At 35.9% G+C, this 17,753-nt stretch overlaps 1 protein-coding gene and 1 pseudogene across 1 annotated transcript; both read right to left on the bottom strand.

The window, feature by feature from the left end:
• Nucleotides 1-5,471: 5,471 nt before the first annotated feature.
• Nucleotides 5,472-6,407, bottom strand: LOC118582808 (annotated as a pseudogene).
• A 7,787-nt stretch (nt 6,408-14,194) lies between these two features.
• Nucleotides 14,195-15,241, bottom strand: LOC118582842 (olfactory receptor 5W2-like). Its single transcript, XM_036185966.1, has one exon. It carries the CDS (start codon nt 15,181-15,183, stop codon nt 14,254-14,256), a length of 930 nt encoding a protein of 309 aa, XP_036041859.1. The 5' UTR covers nt 15,184-15,241; the 3' UTR covers nt 14,195-14,253.
• Between the last annotated feature and the right edge of the window lie 2,512 nt (nt 15,242-17,753).

The raw sequence follows: 17,753 nt of genomic DNA on the forward strand, positions 1-17,753 counted from the left end.
ACCAAAACTTAGCCTCCAACAATGACTTATATCCACACCTATGGCATGAATACCTTGCTGGACCTGCAACATGTTCCTGTATGGACTCTGGGAAAACTGATGTCTTCTACCTTCCACCTTCCAGGATCCAGATGATCCTTGGATGGACATTGAAGATCTATGGCTCTAGAAATGTTTCCATCTCCTGGATCCAGAACTCATACTCTTTTTTACATTCAATTTCATACTCTTGACTTTTTTCATCAGTGTATCAGCTTGACCAACTATGCCCCCTGTGAGCAGGAAGCAGAAAAATAGAATACCATCCCTCTACTCTTTTTATAAACTAGAGGTAGAAATACTGGTCCTGATATGGTCTCTCAAACCCATCAGGCTACATCACCAAAGGCATGCTACCTCATAAAATGGCATAAGGTTACATGATGAAAACCTGCCACCTCCTCTCCTTTCTTCCCTACCTAGCCAATCAGAGACAACCACCTCAACCCTCCCCAAGGGAGGGATATCCCTTTATTCTTTTGTATGCTAGAGCCTAAAACAGCCATGTGCCAGTAGGCCATCGCAGTCTTTGCCCAATCCATGGGTAGCCCCTGCCCGTGTCTTTCTGAATAATAAAATCTCCTTTATGCTGAGAATCTGCTGTCTCCATGTGTTCTGTACCACTTCATAAACCAATTATCTTTGACATAGGGTCTTGTCAGAACATGGTCCATGAATGAAGATGTATGAAGAGAATTTGATTGTTTGTGAGAATGCTCCAAGAAAAGAGAACAATAGCCTTGTGGCCTTAGTCCTTCAAAGCACAAGATTCTTGTTGGAATGTACTTTCATGCCTCTCCCAGGTGTAGTAAATAGGAATGTGTTTGCTTCAGATTACATATTCTTGCTTACTTTTGTTATTCAAAAATGTCTCCAAACATGGTTTGTCCTAGTGACTGTATGCAGCCTAAACTCATGTGAATACACCTTGCCTTTGTGATTGTATACAACTTGAACTAATGTGAACTTTGCTCAATATGACTTGGCTTAATCCTCAGAATATAAATTGTCTGATGCTCTGAATAAAGTTGACTATAGTCTACCAAATTTTTAGACTCCATTTTCCAAGGTTCACACCACCAACTAAAGTGGCAACAGGGTCTCTCTGTCTCTCTCACTATTCTAGAACTCACCTTCTAATCTAGTCTGGCTAGCCTGTGAGGCCCACAAATTTATCTGTCTCTGTTTTTCCAGCACTGTGATTATAAATGCTTGCCACATCAGTTTTGGGAGCTGAACACAGGTTTTCCTGCTTGCAATGAATCAGTTACTGAATTTGATATTTCTCCACTTCAAAATAATAAATTTGTGGAAAATGGACAGCTCCCATTAATTTCCCTAAGAGATCTGTGTTTTAAAAGAGAACCTTATTGTTTTATGGATAAAGACTTGAAGTAGACTTTAAGCAAACACACCCAAACAAGTGAAGAAAATGAAAAATGACAAGAAAGTGGCCTGCATCTCATTATCTTTCTTGTTGTTACTGGTGAATTCAATATACTAATCTCAGTCAACTGTCAGTGTATAACACTCTTTCTTCAGGGAATAGTGGCCTGGTCTTTTCTCATGGGCCATTGTTAATGAGTTTAATTGATCATATTTGGCCCATAAAGGACAAGGTTCTTTGCCTTCTCTTCTCCTTGTAAGGTAGCAGAATTTCAGTAGTAAAGGAAATGTGCTCTGTGATTTCTTCTAGGACAGTTGTATGCTGTATTGCTTTTCAATCATTGGTTGAATGTGTACTTTTCAAGGATGTGTACTTGCACAACTAGCTAAATAAAACAATTCATGGAGAACTGCTTGAAATTGCTACAGATTCAAAGTAATAATTTGCTGTGGATATCACTCTGTATAAGTAAAATGCTGATTGGCCAGTAGCCAGGCAGGAAATATAGGTGGGCCAAGCAGAGAAGAAAATTCTAGGAACAGGAAGACTAGGGCAGAGAGACACTGCCAGCCGCTGCCATGACAAGCAAGATGTAAGGTACCAGTAAGCTACAAGACATGTGGCAACTTATAGATTAATGGAAATGGGTTAATTTAAGATATAAGAACAGTTAGCAAGAAGCCTGCCATGTCCATACAGTTTGTAAGCAATATAAGTCTCTGTGTGTTTACTTGGTTGGGTCTGAACAGCTGCAGGACTGGCGGATGAGAGAGTTTTGTCCCTGACCATGGGACAGGCAAGACCAGGAAAATTCTAGCTACAATAATTAAATTCTATATCTGTCTTTCCAGTGCTGGTATTCCAAGTACATACCATACAGCACCACACAGGGCTTTTGCTTTTTCAAGGGAGTAGGGAATTCTAAAGTTGAAACTCATATCTACTAAATGACTGACCCATCTGCCTAGATAAACTTTATAAATTTACAACAAGAGTAATTTACTGAGAGTCCAGTTTGGACCCTAGTATATTAAACTTGTTTTCTACTCTGATATTGCTTATTGCTTTTAAGAAAGATTAATGAAAGCATCACGGGTAAATCCTTAGTGGTTAAGAGCACATACTGCCCTTGCAGAGGACTGGAATCTTGTCTTTAGCACCTAATTCAGATAGCTCACAACTGCCTGTAACTCCAGATGTGGGGTATCTGACACCCCTTCTGGACTCTTTTGTGGAGGTACCTGCACATACATATATACATACTTATACTTGGACAAACATATATGCACATACTTAAAAATAAAAATAAATATTTTTTCAATCTGTCTTCCTTTTCTTCCACATAGATTCCTGAGTCTAAGGGTAGTGATTTAATAAAGACCTCTCATGTCATGCTGAGTGTTCCAATGTCTCTCATTCTCTGTACATTATCCAGTTGTGTTAATTATCATCTATTGCAAGAAGAAGCATCTCTGATGAGGGTTACTCAATTCACTGATCTATGGGAATAGCATCATATCATTAGAGTTTTCTTTGTTGTTTATTTGTTTGGGGTTTTTGTTTGTTTGTTTGTTTGCACTCATGACCTATCTGCTTTCAGGCTCTTTACTACATTAGCAGTGTCAGGTACGAGTTCCATCTCATGGAATGGGGACAGGGGTGAATGACACCAGAATACAGTATTTCCCACATACAATAGGGCTGATACACATATGAACTGACAGAGGCAGTGACATCATGAGACCTACACAGGTTCAAACTTGACAAAATTCCATCAATGAGCAGGAGAAGTAAGTACACACAAATTACCACCTATAACTAAGAACTTATTTCTAACTGATAGCTTCTGGGAAAGTAGAACTTTTCTCCGAAGAGTATATTAACCACACTCCAGGGCACGCTGTATGCCCAGGAGTAGCTGGCTAACACAAAAAAGTGTCGGTGTTCTTGTGCACTCCTTGTTTTGTTTTGGTGAAAGTTTTGTTTCTTTTTTTTTTTCCTACTGCTTTTTGTGTGCTTGGTTTTATGTTTGGTTTTGATTGTATTTTTAAGAGAAAGAGCATGAAATTGAGTAAGTAGGGAAGTGGGATGTATCTGTAAGAAGTTGGGAGAAGTGCAATTAAAATATATATATTTTTTTAGTCTATATACATTTCGTACAGATGACACAAGTGGACATTTTAAAATTATTTTCCACAAGAAACATTCTTCCCCAGAGGTATTTTCTATAATGATTCTGATAATTTTCAAAGAATACCTCAAATGCTCCTTTGTAAAGCAGAAGAGTCTCTGGTCTTTAGTACAATTCTGAAACGTTTGCACACAAGATATTGTATAATTACAAGCAGAAAAACCTAACATGGTAAATGAAGTTACAGATACAGTTTTGATCAACAATATAATGTATTGTGAAATTAATTTCTGAATCTTTCAGGGGTGATCTTATTCTCATGGTCATAAATAACTTCCCTCATTGTTTTAACAAAATAAATTTATCAGAGAAAGGAGGAGTAGTTGAAAGACACGTAGGTAACAAATATGATTGATTTTTTCTTTCTATGTGAGTAATGTCAATAACTAACATTCATATCAAGGCTATCTTCTTCCATAGAACCTATTAAATATCCAAAATATACACATAACCCTAAGCATATCTGTAACTTGGTACCTAGCAAGATGTCACATGCTTACTACTTCATTTGGGTTTTGAAAAACTTATTTGTATTTTCTCTTTGTTTCTAAGTCACAAACCAGGAGAAAGGATTGCAAACAGGAAACCAGCCATTATTGAACAGAGATCCTCCTCAGCAACATGCCTGAGATAAATGTTTAATAAACAGAATAATGAACTTAGGATGATGTTATTTATGAATCATAGGGTGAACAATTAATGATGGCTTAGAAGTGGTAAGAAAAGGAAAAAAATTAAAGGATGGGATTGAGTTGAGAAGTGGTTAGGACCTTTTGTCAATTTGTACATTTTCTATTCTTTTACCTTCATTAACATACAAAACTACATACATTATGGGAGGTATAATATATTAATAGTCAGGATTACAATATGTAATTGACAGATCATAGCAGTTACTTTACCCAACCTCTCAAAATATTTGTGATTCAAAATCTGTAATCTCCTCTCCTGAAGAGTTTCTTACTATACTAATTGTACTATATGCAAATCTACAATAAATCACCACTACTGTGAAATCAAAATAAATCAATTGGAAAGTAATAAAAATATGTAGTAAACAATTTTATTAAAAATTGATCCAATATCTGGATGGACATTTCAAAAAGGAAGACATTCAAATTATCAAATAGGAGTAGTAGGAGGGGAGAAAGATATGTGCTCAAAGTACAATCAATCAATGAATTTAAGAAATCATCAAGAATATGATCAACATCAGCAACTGGAAAACCATTTCTCTCCTGGTTGCTTATATCTGGCTTTAAGTAAAGATTCATTTTTCTGCTTATCTTAGGATAGACAACTGTCACTTCCTGCATCTAGATATTTTCTTCTCCTCACACCTGTGCCTGTCATTCTTGAGCCCCCAAACAATATGCTTCCTTTTCAAAAGAACTTGCATTCTTTATGGTCTAGACTTGGAGATTATGCTAATACTTATAATAACACAGCTTTGGTTACAAATTAGTCAATTTATTATTAAACACATTTAACAAAGTTTATAATTTCTAATAAACTGCCAGGTACATTAGCAAAAAATCATTTGAACACAAAATACAAATGAGCAGAATCTGTAAAAGAATCAAATAAAATATGTATAATGGCAAAAAAGCATAAATATTTAGGACTACTTAAAAATTTGGAATTTCCCCAAAAGTAAAGTGCCAGATACCCTGAAGACAACGAAATAATATCTGAAATATTAGGAATCACAATCTGTAAGTATATTCTGACTTAGGAATATATTCATTAACTAATTTAGGATTGAGGAATCTTTATGACATATTATATAGTTGAAATAAAACAAGGGGTTACATGTATGCAAAAATTCATACATTTTAGTGTGTGTATCTTTATTTATAGGAATGTTTTATTTTTCAGTTTTTGCAGGGCCTCTTTTACATCCTTGTTCCTAAGGCTGTAAATCAGAGGGTTGAGCATGGGAATTATTAGGGTGTAAAAAAGTGAGGCCATCTTGTCTTGATCCAGAGAGTAAGCAGAAGCAGGTCAGAAATACATAAAGAGCAATGTTCCCTGGAAAATGGCAACTGCAGTTAAGTGAGAGGCACAGGTGGAGAATGCTTTGAACCTCCCCTCAGTGGAGTGGAGTTTTAAGATTGATGAGATAATGTAACAGTAAGAAACAAAGACTCCTGAGATGGTGCTCAGTTCAATAAAACCAAAAATAATAAAGGTGATTAACTCGTTGACTTGTGTATCTGAGCAAGACAGTAACAGGATTGGAGGGATATCACAGAAAAAATGATTAATTTCGTTAGACCCACAGAAACATAACCCAAAGGTCATTATAGTATGTATCACAGTATCTATCATTCCTACTAGGTAAACTCCAGCTAGGAGGTAGTAACAAACCCTACTGGACATGTCTACTACATACATAAGGGGATTACTGATGGCCTTGTACCTATCAAAGGCCATCACTGCCAACAGCATGCACTCAGCATCTACAAAGATACAGGTGAAGAAAAATTGCAAGGCACAGCCAACAAAAGATATAGATTTGTGTTTGTCCATTAGGTCCACCAGCATCTTTGGTCCAACTGCAGTTGAATAGCAGAGGTCTGAGAAAGAGAGATGGCTAAGAAAGAAGTACATTGGTGTGTGTAGCTGGGGATCCATTCTGATCAAAACAATCATTCCAATATTTGTCACAAGAATAATGAGATATATGAGAAGAAATACAATGAATAGAAGCACTTCTATCACAGGGTTATTAGTAATTCCCAGTAGAATAAACTGAGTGTTTGAGGAGCAGTTTCCTTTGTCCATTCTTCTTTGTTCTTTGCCTGAATGGTTGCAAAAGCATTCAAAGAATAGGTAGACTTGGGTTTAATTTATCCATCCAAGAAAAATTGTTATCTATATTCAGAATCTAATTTTGGTATGTAGAAAATATACCAGAGATGGTCTAGACCAATGGTTCTCAACCTTCCTAATGTTGAGACACTTTAATATAGTTCTTGATATTTTGATGACCCCAAACATAAAATAGGGCATATTTAATTTCTCATCATGTCATCAAATATAAGTAAATTCATGGAAATTACTGTTATGGTTTCTTAATGGTAACTTTTTCTATACTAAGTCCTTATGACATGTGGTTCTTGGAGCATTTAATTGACATAGATTTGTATTTGTAACATTTTGATTTTATTCTTATTTGAGCAAAAAATAGAAAAAAATAATGTTACATATGTGTATCATTTATAGTTATTTTACAAAGGAATTTTGATTACTAAATAAACCACAGAAACCTTTATCAAATTACATTAGTGGCATATTATTGCAGTTAAATTCATACGAGTACATATTAATACAATATAGCAAGAAGGCATGATGGCCACTACTAGATTTTAATCTGTATTTAACTGACATCAAGGTATACTATTAATTTTGGCTTACTCCTCAGGACAAAGAAAGAAAACAAGGTATAATTTTTTCTGTATTGTTTAAATGTAAACTAGAAACATACCTCATATATTTATTCTGTCCTTATCTCTAGCACCTGGACAATGTTCATATTACAATATTTCCTGTGGTATCCCTGGTTTTTAAATATGTGAGAGTCTGTGTTCACTGTTCAGTATGTAAATGGGATTAATTAAATTACCAGCTCAGTTTTTTCCTCCAAGGAATACAGCAACAGCTTTGATCAGGGTTGAAATTTTAATTCTGTGCCCTTGTTACCACACCACATGGATCCCTAAGAGATGTTAAACAGAGCATATTCATAGGATTTGTAGCATGTAGTGAAAGCCAGATAGCTAATGAAATTTAAGAAGAGTCACTTCCAATGATGCCCATGTCTTTTCTTTTTTTTTTTTTTTTATTTTCTATCTTGTTTCTTTGCTGTTTGAAACAAATCCCTCAACCCTAGTTATCTCAGGTGGTGCTCTTTCTATTAAACATTTTCTCTTCTCTCACAACTCCACAATAAACACCATCATTTCTATATAATGGTTCTTCTGTATTCATTAATTCTTGTATGATCATGTTTAGTTGAGGGCAGGGGGTTGCCTGTTTGTTTTCCTCTTCATGACATGTAGGTATGGTTCTACAGAGTCTTGTGGGAAGAATGGATTAGGAAAGCTGTCATGTTAAATGTTTTCAGGTAGAATCACTGGTGAATATATTTAAGAATAAGAATAAAAATTCTGTGAGGTAAAATGACATTTTATTAAAACTGCATGTGTATAATATATTCAAAAATGTTCAATTTTAATTTAACAAGTAAGTTAGTTACTTTTACTTCAAACAATAATTTTTAAAAAAGGAGAAATCAGAAGTGTGATATTTTTGGGATATTGAAAAATGAACTCTTCCACTATTAATTTAGCATTAGACACCCTCAACATTGACTTAACATTTTAACACCCAAGTTATTGTGTTATTGTGTTCTTAATTTGGATGGAGGACTAAAGACTGCATTTATATTTAGAAAAGCTAAGTAACAAGGAAGGTTCAAGGGATGGTGTTAGTAGGGGGCATGATATATGAATCTCACTGTGAAGGGGAATTAAAATAGACATCTCCATTGCATGGGGGAAGGGCTCTGGTTGGAGGATGGGGATGGGAATAAGAGAGATTAGGTGGGGGAAGGATGGAGGGAGAGAGTACTGGGAGAGACAACTGGAATCTGGGGCCCTCTCTGAGATGAGCTAGAGACCTAGGGTAATAGAAACTCCCAGCAACCTGTGAGGATGACACTAGCTGAGACTCCTATCAATGAGGAATACACAGCCTAAATTGGCCATCTCATATAAGTAGTCAAGACTTCTCACTGAATTTGGGATACCAATTCAGCCACAAAACCTTCATGCTAAAATTTGTCTTGCTTACAAGATGTGCTGGAGCAAAGATAACACAGAATTTGTTGGAGTGACCAACATATGACTCATCCAGCTTGAGAAGCATGCCATGAGAGAGAGCCTACCCTGACACTGCTTGGAGGGCCAGTACCCAGAGGCTACATAGTCCAAAGACCTAGGAAAGAACCAAACAAATATGGTGCAAAAAAATCAATGAAATGGTTCCTGTTTATATTCTGCTATACTCATAGATTGTATCTATCTCAACTCTCATCAGAGAGGACTACCCAGCAACCAATGGAAACACTTGCAGAGACCCACTACCAAACATTAGGTGGAGCTCAAGGAGTCCTGCAGAAGAGGGGTAGGAAGGGTTGTTAGAGCTAGTGGAGTCAATAGTTAAGGACATCACAAGAAAACCCATAAAACCAACTAACCTTGGCTCACAGGGACTCACAGAGACTTAACTGACAACCAGGGAGCCAGCATGGGACTGACCTAGACTCTCTGAATATATGTTATAGATGTGTAACTTGGTGTTCTTGTCAACTCCTAAAAGTGGGATCAGGGGCTGCCTCTAACTCTGTTGCCTGCTTTTGGACCAATTCTACAAGATTGCCTCATCCAGCCTTACTAGAAGAGGAGGTACCTAGTCTCACTGCAACTTGTTTTACCATGGCTGGCTGATATCTATGGGAGACATGCCCTTTTCTGAAGAGAAAGAGAGGAGGAAAAGTAAAGGTATGGGAGAGGGATTGGGTGGACAGGAGGGAGGAGAAAGTTTGGTCAGAACATAAAACAAATTAAAAAAATAAAAGAAATATTTGTAAAATAATATTTTAAATCATTTTCTCCTGATATAGAATGCTTTTTTTTTATCTGCACCTATTCAGCAAAGGGCTTTTGAGGATAAAAGTTACAGATTAAAATACAGATTAGAGATGGATATAATAACAAAAATGTTCTGTTGCATAATATTTAAGTTAGCATGATGTCATAAAATTCAAAATTAATCATTTCTTTCAACCTCAAGAAACTTCACTTTACCCAATGAGCATATGAGATCTAGAAGTAATAAAACTGCTCTGGATCTCTATGTACAAGGTGTTTGTTTGATTCCAAAGTACCAACTATCACTAGGGTCCTAAAAAGGAATCAGATGTAATGAAAATGAAAAATAAAACATGAAATAATAGTCTCTACAGAAGAACATTTTGACTATTAACCTGAGTGTGTACCTCATAGCATCTTGTTGGGGAATTCTACCAATACTGGTACTTTTACAATATACACTTTGTTGGGTAGGATACTTTTTCTTGGTTTCTTTTGCCTTCTGTGGTTCCTGGGAGGGTGTGGTGGCTGTCTGTTGCTTGGTAGGGAATATTTCTGTGATCCTGACATTTGAACTAAGGTTTTACTGAACATATTTGTGTACTTTTCAGGTGTCTTCTTCTTACTGTATGGACTAAGATCCAATTATTGGCTCCATTTACAAAGCAACTCCCTAAAGTAAGGATTGGGGAGTTTCCTCTGCAACTGTGTCTCTTAGGAATGCCAGAAACTAAAACAACAATCATACCAATCTGACTGGCTAAACAAGAGCTGAGTGAGGTCAAGACAAACAGACATGCCAAATGGAGGGGGCAAATCCCACAAGCTCTCAACCATACACAAAAACCTAGAGGCAAATAAGGTTGCATGCTTCAGACCTGGATATGTGACTGAGAAATTGGTTTTGTGGAGAGGATTGAAGATCTCAAGCTTACCTACTGATTTTCTGGTCTACTGGCTTCTCTGACAGGCTTAGCTGGTGGTCCCAAGGAATGCTTGCTGGAGTTAGGGCCTGGGACAACTGGATGAGTGGCAAATAAGGAGGAAGGAGAAGATCTTCTTGATCCATTGGGGTATGGTTAGAGAGCAAGGGCAAGGCACAATAGGTGACTACTGCTGAGCTGGGGGTGATTCTGGGGGAATGTGTTGGAGGAGAGGACAAGGAGGTAAAACTCTGTGGTTAGCCTGTCTGCTTCTCTGGCCCTCATCTATTTATAATTTATAAAGTTAAAAGACACTGAGTATCTCAGGTATCTAGCTGCCAGTAAAATGTCACTATATGAAAACTTTCAGAAAAGAAATAAAGACCCAAAATAATGTGTTTTATGTTAGCAATTAAAACAAATTACATATTGGAACAGGACATTGGGCTAGGCAAATTGAACAAATTTTAGTTAGTATAATGTGTAGTAGGAGAGGCCTATAGGGTCCAAGAAATTGGCTAAAACCAGTTGCCAAGGCATCTGCATTAAAGATTGTAAAGATGTCTTCACTCTCAGAGAATTCCATCTCCATTAACCAAAGGAATTCAGCTGGATCTGAGACACAAACAGGCAAAATAAAGTCGTTTTAAAATGAGATGCTAATCAAGGTACAAGTAGCATACAGAATACCAAATAGATTAGAAAAGAAAATCCACTTGGCACATAATTAAGGAAACCACTAAACTTGTAGAACAAAGAAAGAATATTAAAAACTGCAAGAAAAAAAGACAAACTAACTTATAAAGGTAGACCTACCAGAATACGCTTTATTTCTCAATAGGCATTCTTAAGTCCAGCAAGTCCTAGACAGATTGCCTACAAACTCTAAGAGATAACCAGCATCAACCTAAAATATATACCTAGCAAAACATTTAGTCACAGTATATGGAGAGAAAAAGAAATTACATGATAAAACCAAATTGAAGCAGTATCTATCTACAAAGGGAATAGACGGGAAAAAATCAAACTGAAGAGGATAATCACATCAAGAACACACAAGGAATAAAAGCAACTGCAGAAAAGCAAATCAAGAACACACACACAAAACAAACAAACTAACAAACAAAAAACCACAAGTAACAGGAATCAACAATCACTGCTTGTTGAAAACTTTTAATATCAATGTTGTCAATTCCTCAATAAAACAATATATAGACTAACAGAATGGATGAGAATAGGATTCATTCTTCTGCTGCATCAAAAAAATACACCTTAATATCAAGGATACATATCACCTCAGGGTAAAAGGATAAAAAAAATGTATATCTAAGAAAATGAACATTTAAAAACAAGGTGGTGTAGACATTTTAATATCTGAAAAAATACACTTCAAAGCAAAACAATCAGAAGAGACTGGGAAAGATATTACATACTAATTAGAGGAAAATACACCAAGACAATATCACAGTTCTTTATGTTGTTGTTTGTTTATTTTTTATTTTTTTCTTCCTCTCATGTTTTTTTTTAAATTTATTTATTTTAAAAAAGTTTTTTTCATTTTACATACCAATCCCAGTCCCCCCTTCCTTCCCTTCTTACCCTTCTCACTTCCCAGAATCCCAACTCTCATCTACTCCTCAGAGAGGGTAAGGCCTACCTTGGAGAGTCAACGAAGTTGACAATGGAAAGCTTACAAACTCATAAGAAATGAAGAAAACACTATTGATTAAAAATTTGGTCAGGTCATAAAATAAGAAAGAAATTAAAGACTTTCAAGAATTGAATAAAAAATGATTATAAAACATACCTGAATTTATGAAACATAATGAAGGCTATTGTAAGAGGCAAGTTCATAGAACTAATTGTCTCCATAAAAATATTGGAGAGATTTTTGTTATTTTAGTATATTTTATTTTTATCCCTTAAGAGACTTTTTTGTTTTATTTTTTTCAATCTATTTCAAATACCAAACACAGCTTCCCCTCCCTCCTCTCCTACCTTTCCCTACCACCATCTCCTATGTACCCCACCAACTCTCATTTCCTCCCATTCCCCATCCACTCTTCCTCCTTCTACTTTCAGAAAGGCAGAAAGGGCTGGCCTCCCATGGGAGTCATCAAAGCATGGCATACCAAGTTGAGGCAGGACCAAGCTACCCCGCCCCCACCTGCATCAAGACTGGGCAAGGCAATCCAGCATGGGGAAATGGGTTCCCAAATACCAGCTCAAGTGCGAGGGATAGGTTCAAGTGCTAGGAGCCTCACAAACAACTGTCACACACATGCAGAAGGCCTACATCAGTTCCATTCAGGCTCCCTAGCTGTTGATACAGAGTCTATGAGTTCCCAAGAGCTCAGGTCAACTCTCTCTGTGGGTTCCCTTGTACTGATCTTGACCTCCCTGGCTGGTACAATTTCTGCTCCCTCTCTTCAACAGGACTCCAGAAACTTGGCCCAGTGCTTGGCTATGGATCTCTGCATCTGTTTCCATCAGTTACTGGATGAAGGCTCTCTGATGACTATTAGGTTAGTCATTAATCAGATTACAGGAGAAGGTCAGTTCAGGCACCCTCTCCACTTCTGCTAGGAGTCTCAGCTAAGGTCATCCTTGTGGATTCCTGCTTGTTTTCTAATGAAACATGAGAATTAGGTATATCCTCAAAGGAAGAGAGGTGGAGAGGTACTTGGATGAGTAAAGGAAGGGGAAACATAATGGCTTATATGATATAAAAAATTCTATTTTCAATAAAAGAAAAAAAGAGTAAATTGTAATAGACAATGTCACCCTGTCTTACGTGAATGTAAGGACCATAAGTTCTCAGGAACCTGATTCGCTGCTTTAGCGCTTCAGGAACCAGACAGAGAAAGATGAGAAAGGAAAATAGAGAGGAGGAACAGGAATGCTGTTTGCTTCTTAGAAGTTTAATATTTATTTGTAGATTGTTTCATTCATTCCCAGTCACTTTACATACTACTAAAAAAGTGATACTATGTATACATATGAATATCTATATATACATATATAGATATATATATATTTACTTTACTAACATAAGTGTTAAAATTGTATGTGCTGACATTTGATTTTATGACTTTATTTTTCCTGTTTGTGTCTCACATCAAGCTAAATTCCTTTGGTTAATGGAGATAGAATTCTCTGAGAGTGAAGACATCTTTACAATCTTTATTGAAGATGCTGATTTAAGAAACTGACTAGCAGTAGACACTTCATTTAGGATGTGAATCTTTTATATAAGAGAACATTTCACTGGGGCTGGAATAGAGAGAAAGGAAGGAAAATTGGAGCACCTGATGGTTTGTTACTCTAGCTCATAAGGAATTTATAGTGGAATCCTTTATATAGCTTTTTTCTTTTTAAACAAAAATCTGTCAGAGTTCTTTGTATTATAACTAGCATGGACTTGTTCACATCTAAATTACTTCTTTAATCATAAACTTTATGATACAATTCCTCCTCTACTACACATGCAAATGTTTAGATATAAGAAGTAGCAACTCAACCCAAGTCAATGAGCTGCCCATGTGGTTATGGTATTTCTTTTTCCTAAAGACTAGGCTCTCTCTCTCTCTCTCTCTCTCTCTCTCTCTCTCTCTCTCTCTCTCTCTCTCTCTCTCTTCTCTCTGTATTTTTCAATTTTGGATTCAATTGATCCTAAACACAAAGTTTAGATTACCCCAGTTTAATTCCACCAGCATATACTCATCATTCTTGAAAAATGTACATGACTTTAGAGGAAATTCAGAGTACCTAAATATAGAAAAATGCAATAAATTACATTATAGTACATTTAAAGCTGAATAACAAAATAGAAAAAGAATCAGAATTGAATTGGTAATGAAAGGTTTATAATATGAAAATTAAATATTAGCAAGATGCACTAGTACAGTAGAATATATTTAGAGTCTGAAACAATTATTTTATTATTAGAATATACTACAGCACTTCAGAACTTTTAATAAACTGATGCTAATGATTCATATGAGTGATAAAACTACAACTATTATAAATACGTTTGTATAGATGTAAGGTATTTTTTTAAAGCCATTTTTTATTTCTGAGCCTCACCAGGGCTTCTTTTACATCCTTGTTCCTTAGGCTGTAAATCAGAGGGTTTATCATGGGGATAATGAGGAGGTAAAAGACAGATGTCATTTTGTCTTGGTCTAGTGAGTAAGCAGAACTAGGTCTGAAATACATGAAGAGCATGGTCCCCTGGAAAATCCCAACTGCAGTCAGGTGGGAGGCACAGGTAGAGAAAGCTTTGAACCATCCCCCAGTAGAACTGATCTTTAAGACAGATGAGATGATGTAACAGTAGGAAATGAGGACTCCTGAAATGGTGCTCAGTTCAATGAAACCAAAAAGGGTGAATAATACCAGTTCATTGAGCTGTGTGTCAGAGCAGGAAAGAAGTAAGACTGGAGGTAAATCACAAAAGAAATGATTAATCTGAGTAGAGCCACAGAAACATAAGCTGAATGCCAATGAGGTGTGTATGAAGCCATCTATAGTTGCCAACAGATATATTCCAGTTAAGAACTGGTAACAAACTCTACTAGACATGTCCACAGCATACAACAGGGGGTTGCTAATGGCTTTGTACCTATCAAAGGCCATCACTGCCAGCAGCATGCACTCAACATCTATAAAAATAGAGACAATCAAGAGTTGGAGGAAACAGCCAACAAAGGAAATTGAATTTTCTCCAAGAAGGTCTACCAGCATCTTTGGTCCAACTGCAGTGGAATAGCAGAGGTCAGAGAAAGAGAGGTGGCTGAGGAAGAAATACATTGGTGTGTGAAGCTGGGGGTCTGTTCTGATCAATGTGATCATTCCTACATTTGTCAGAAGAATAGTGAGGTAAACAACCAGAAACACTATGAACAAAGTTACTTTCATCTCAGGCTTGCTGGTAATTCCCAACAGAAGAAATTCAGGTACAGATGAGCAGTTTCTCTTGTCCATTCTTCTTTGTTCATGATCTAAATAGTTACAAAATTCATTAAGGTAATGGCCTTTTAGGGTTTGATTTTCTTTTGAATATATAATGCAGAAAATATTTACATTCTTAGAAATGTACTAGGTACACAAGCACATTAAGAAAACAGCTAATATAAAATACAGTTGTAATAAGGTACAACCATAGGAAAGGAGCAGAGGAGAATGATTAAATTGAATTTTATGCCTTTATATCTATCTCTCTATCTACCTATCTAACATTTATCTAAATTTTTAAGTCATGATCTATCTGAATTGTCTTTATCTCCATCACTCCATATTTAGTAGAACATAAAAATTAAAAATGCTGGTCTGTGATTTCACATAATGTGAAGGGAATGAAAAATTACAGACAAATTATAATATAACCCTATTTTATTAGAGTCATAATTAATATCAATATGGTTTTTACTTTGCTTTTACAGTCATAAAATGTATATGAATCATTTAACAATACCAGACAACAGATGAAGGTAGTCATGTCACTATTTTGGATTTTGAAGTGTTTACATAAAAATGAAATAAAATTTATTAAAAGCTATCACTCATCACTGATTACTGCCTTTTAAACTTCTGTTATTTACTTAACTGTGTTCAAATGATAAAACCTTGGGCAAGTAAATTAGAACTGGCAGGAAGTGGCAACAACTATTTACAGCAAATATTTTTCCTTAATTTAGCTCTTACCCTGACTTTAAGATTTAAATGCAAATGTGAGTTCATTAGCAAAACTGCACAAATAAAATGCTTTTGTATTCAGTGTTTATATGAGCAGTTCCATGTGAACATTGTGGTTTTGTGTTCTATTATTTTTACATAAAAAAGAGGACAGAGAGGGGAGAGGGAGAGAGAGAGAGAGATACAGGAGAGATAGAGATAGAGAGAGAGAGAAAGAGAGAGAGAGAGAGAGAGAGGACAGATGGAAAGAGAGTGAATCATAGAATAACAGTTTAAAGACACACTTTGACAAATGCAGAAACAAATTCATAAACATATAATTAGGAAATGTTACCTGTAGATACATTGTAGAATTTATCTAACTGCACAAGCAGGAATAAAGCTACTTATTTATTCTTTAACTTTAGTTTATGTCCAGGAACCACTCTAATATTTTTTTCTTACAGTTTTACAATAACCACTTAAAATCCTACCTGTGATGAGAGAATCTTTCTATTCTTCCTGTGGTAATGGAAGATAAGTTGATCACATTTATTTTCATCTAAGACTGTTGAGATTTAATTCTCCTGAGGCTCTGACTCTGTTTAGATATTCTAATGTGATTAATTAGATTCCTTACTCAGTGTTTTCCTTGGGAATACCCAAACACTGCACCCATAGTTATCTTCACTGGTTAGCCTTGACTTGATATTGAGGAGTGACAGACTGTCCACGGAATAGTGAAACCAGGCATTAAATGAAACTAAAGTTGAACTTTATTTAAGGATGTCTACGTCTTTCCTTATTTGCTCTGATTCTTCTATGCCCAAGACAATTTCATCTACATCTGATTTAAAAGTATGCTAATACTAACTATTACAATAGTTACATTCCCATCCCTTCCTTTCCTCCCTTCAAGCATTATTTCCATGTATCTGCTGTTACACACACACACACACACACACACACACACACACACACCACACACATCCTTGAAATTGTAAATTCCACCTGCACAGTCTGAATACAGCTACTTGTATGCCTCTGGTTTCAGGGCTGAACATTTGGTACTTGGTGGTCAATTGATATGCTCTTTCCTGAGGAAGGATATTTTTTCACACTCAGCATTCCTTAGTTTTCTGGATTTCATTGTTTAGTCCTGAGTCCTCTTGTGGTTTCCTTTCAGTCTGACTAGTACAATCACTTTAATAGATAAATGGCTGACATATTTATAGCCAAGTATAGTTACATGGTATAATAAAGGAGAAAGTGCTTATGGAATATGGATTATTTTCATAAGTATAACATTTTCTGAATTAGTGACAATCCCTTACCACACCATTTGTTATTATTTTAATGAATTGTATTGAATGATTTCTGCTCAAAATGCCATGTTTCTCTACATTTTTCTACGGTTCTTTTTTTTAAAATTAATTACTTTATTTTTCTATTATCAGCTTGATACAGTATAAATTCTAATCCTAACAGTGAAATGTTTGATTGAGGCTTGCCCAGTAATTGAGTAAAACCAAAACTTATTATAAGCCACAGTCATCCTGAGGTGTACCCCCCCCCCCCCCGCTTTCTATGGTTCTTAATCAGAAAACACCATAGTGGAGGTCCATTTCCAGATGTAGATCACAATCAGATGTACATCACAATTATGGAAGATGGTAATCTAAAGTCAAGGATCTGCAGATGGTGTCTGGATAAAGCCCACAATTTGGTTAATACACTATCCACTTACTGTCTTCATTTGGCATAAAAGGTCAAGAGTCTCCTCTGCTTTTCCATGGGGACAAAAATGTCTTTTTTGAAGTGTTATCTTCATGATTTTTATCACTTTCCAAAGTTTTTCATACCAATACCATAGTTTGCTA

This window comes from Onychomys torridus, chromosome 4 (genome assembly GCF_903995425.1).
Source record: "Onychomys torridus chromosome 4, mOncTor1.1, whole genome shotgun sequence".
NCBI lineage: Eukaryota > Metazoa > Chordata > Mammalia > Rodentia > Cricetidae > Onychomys > Onychomys torridus.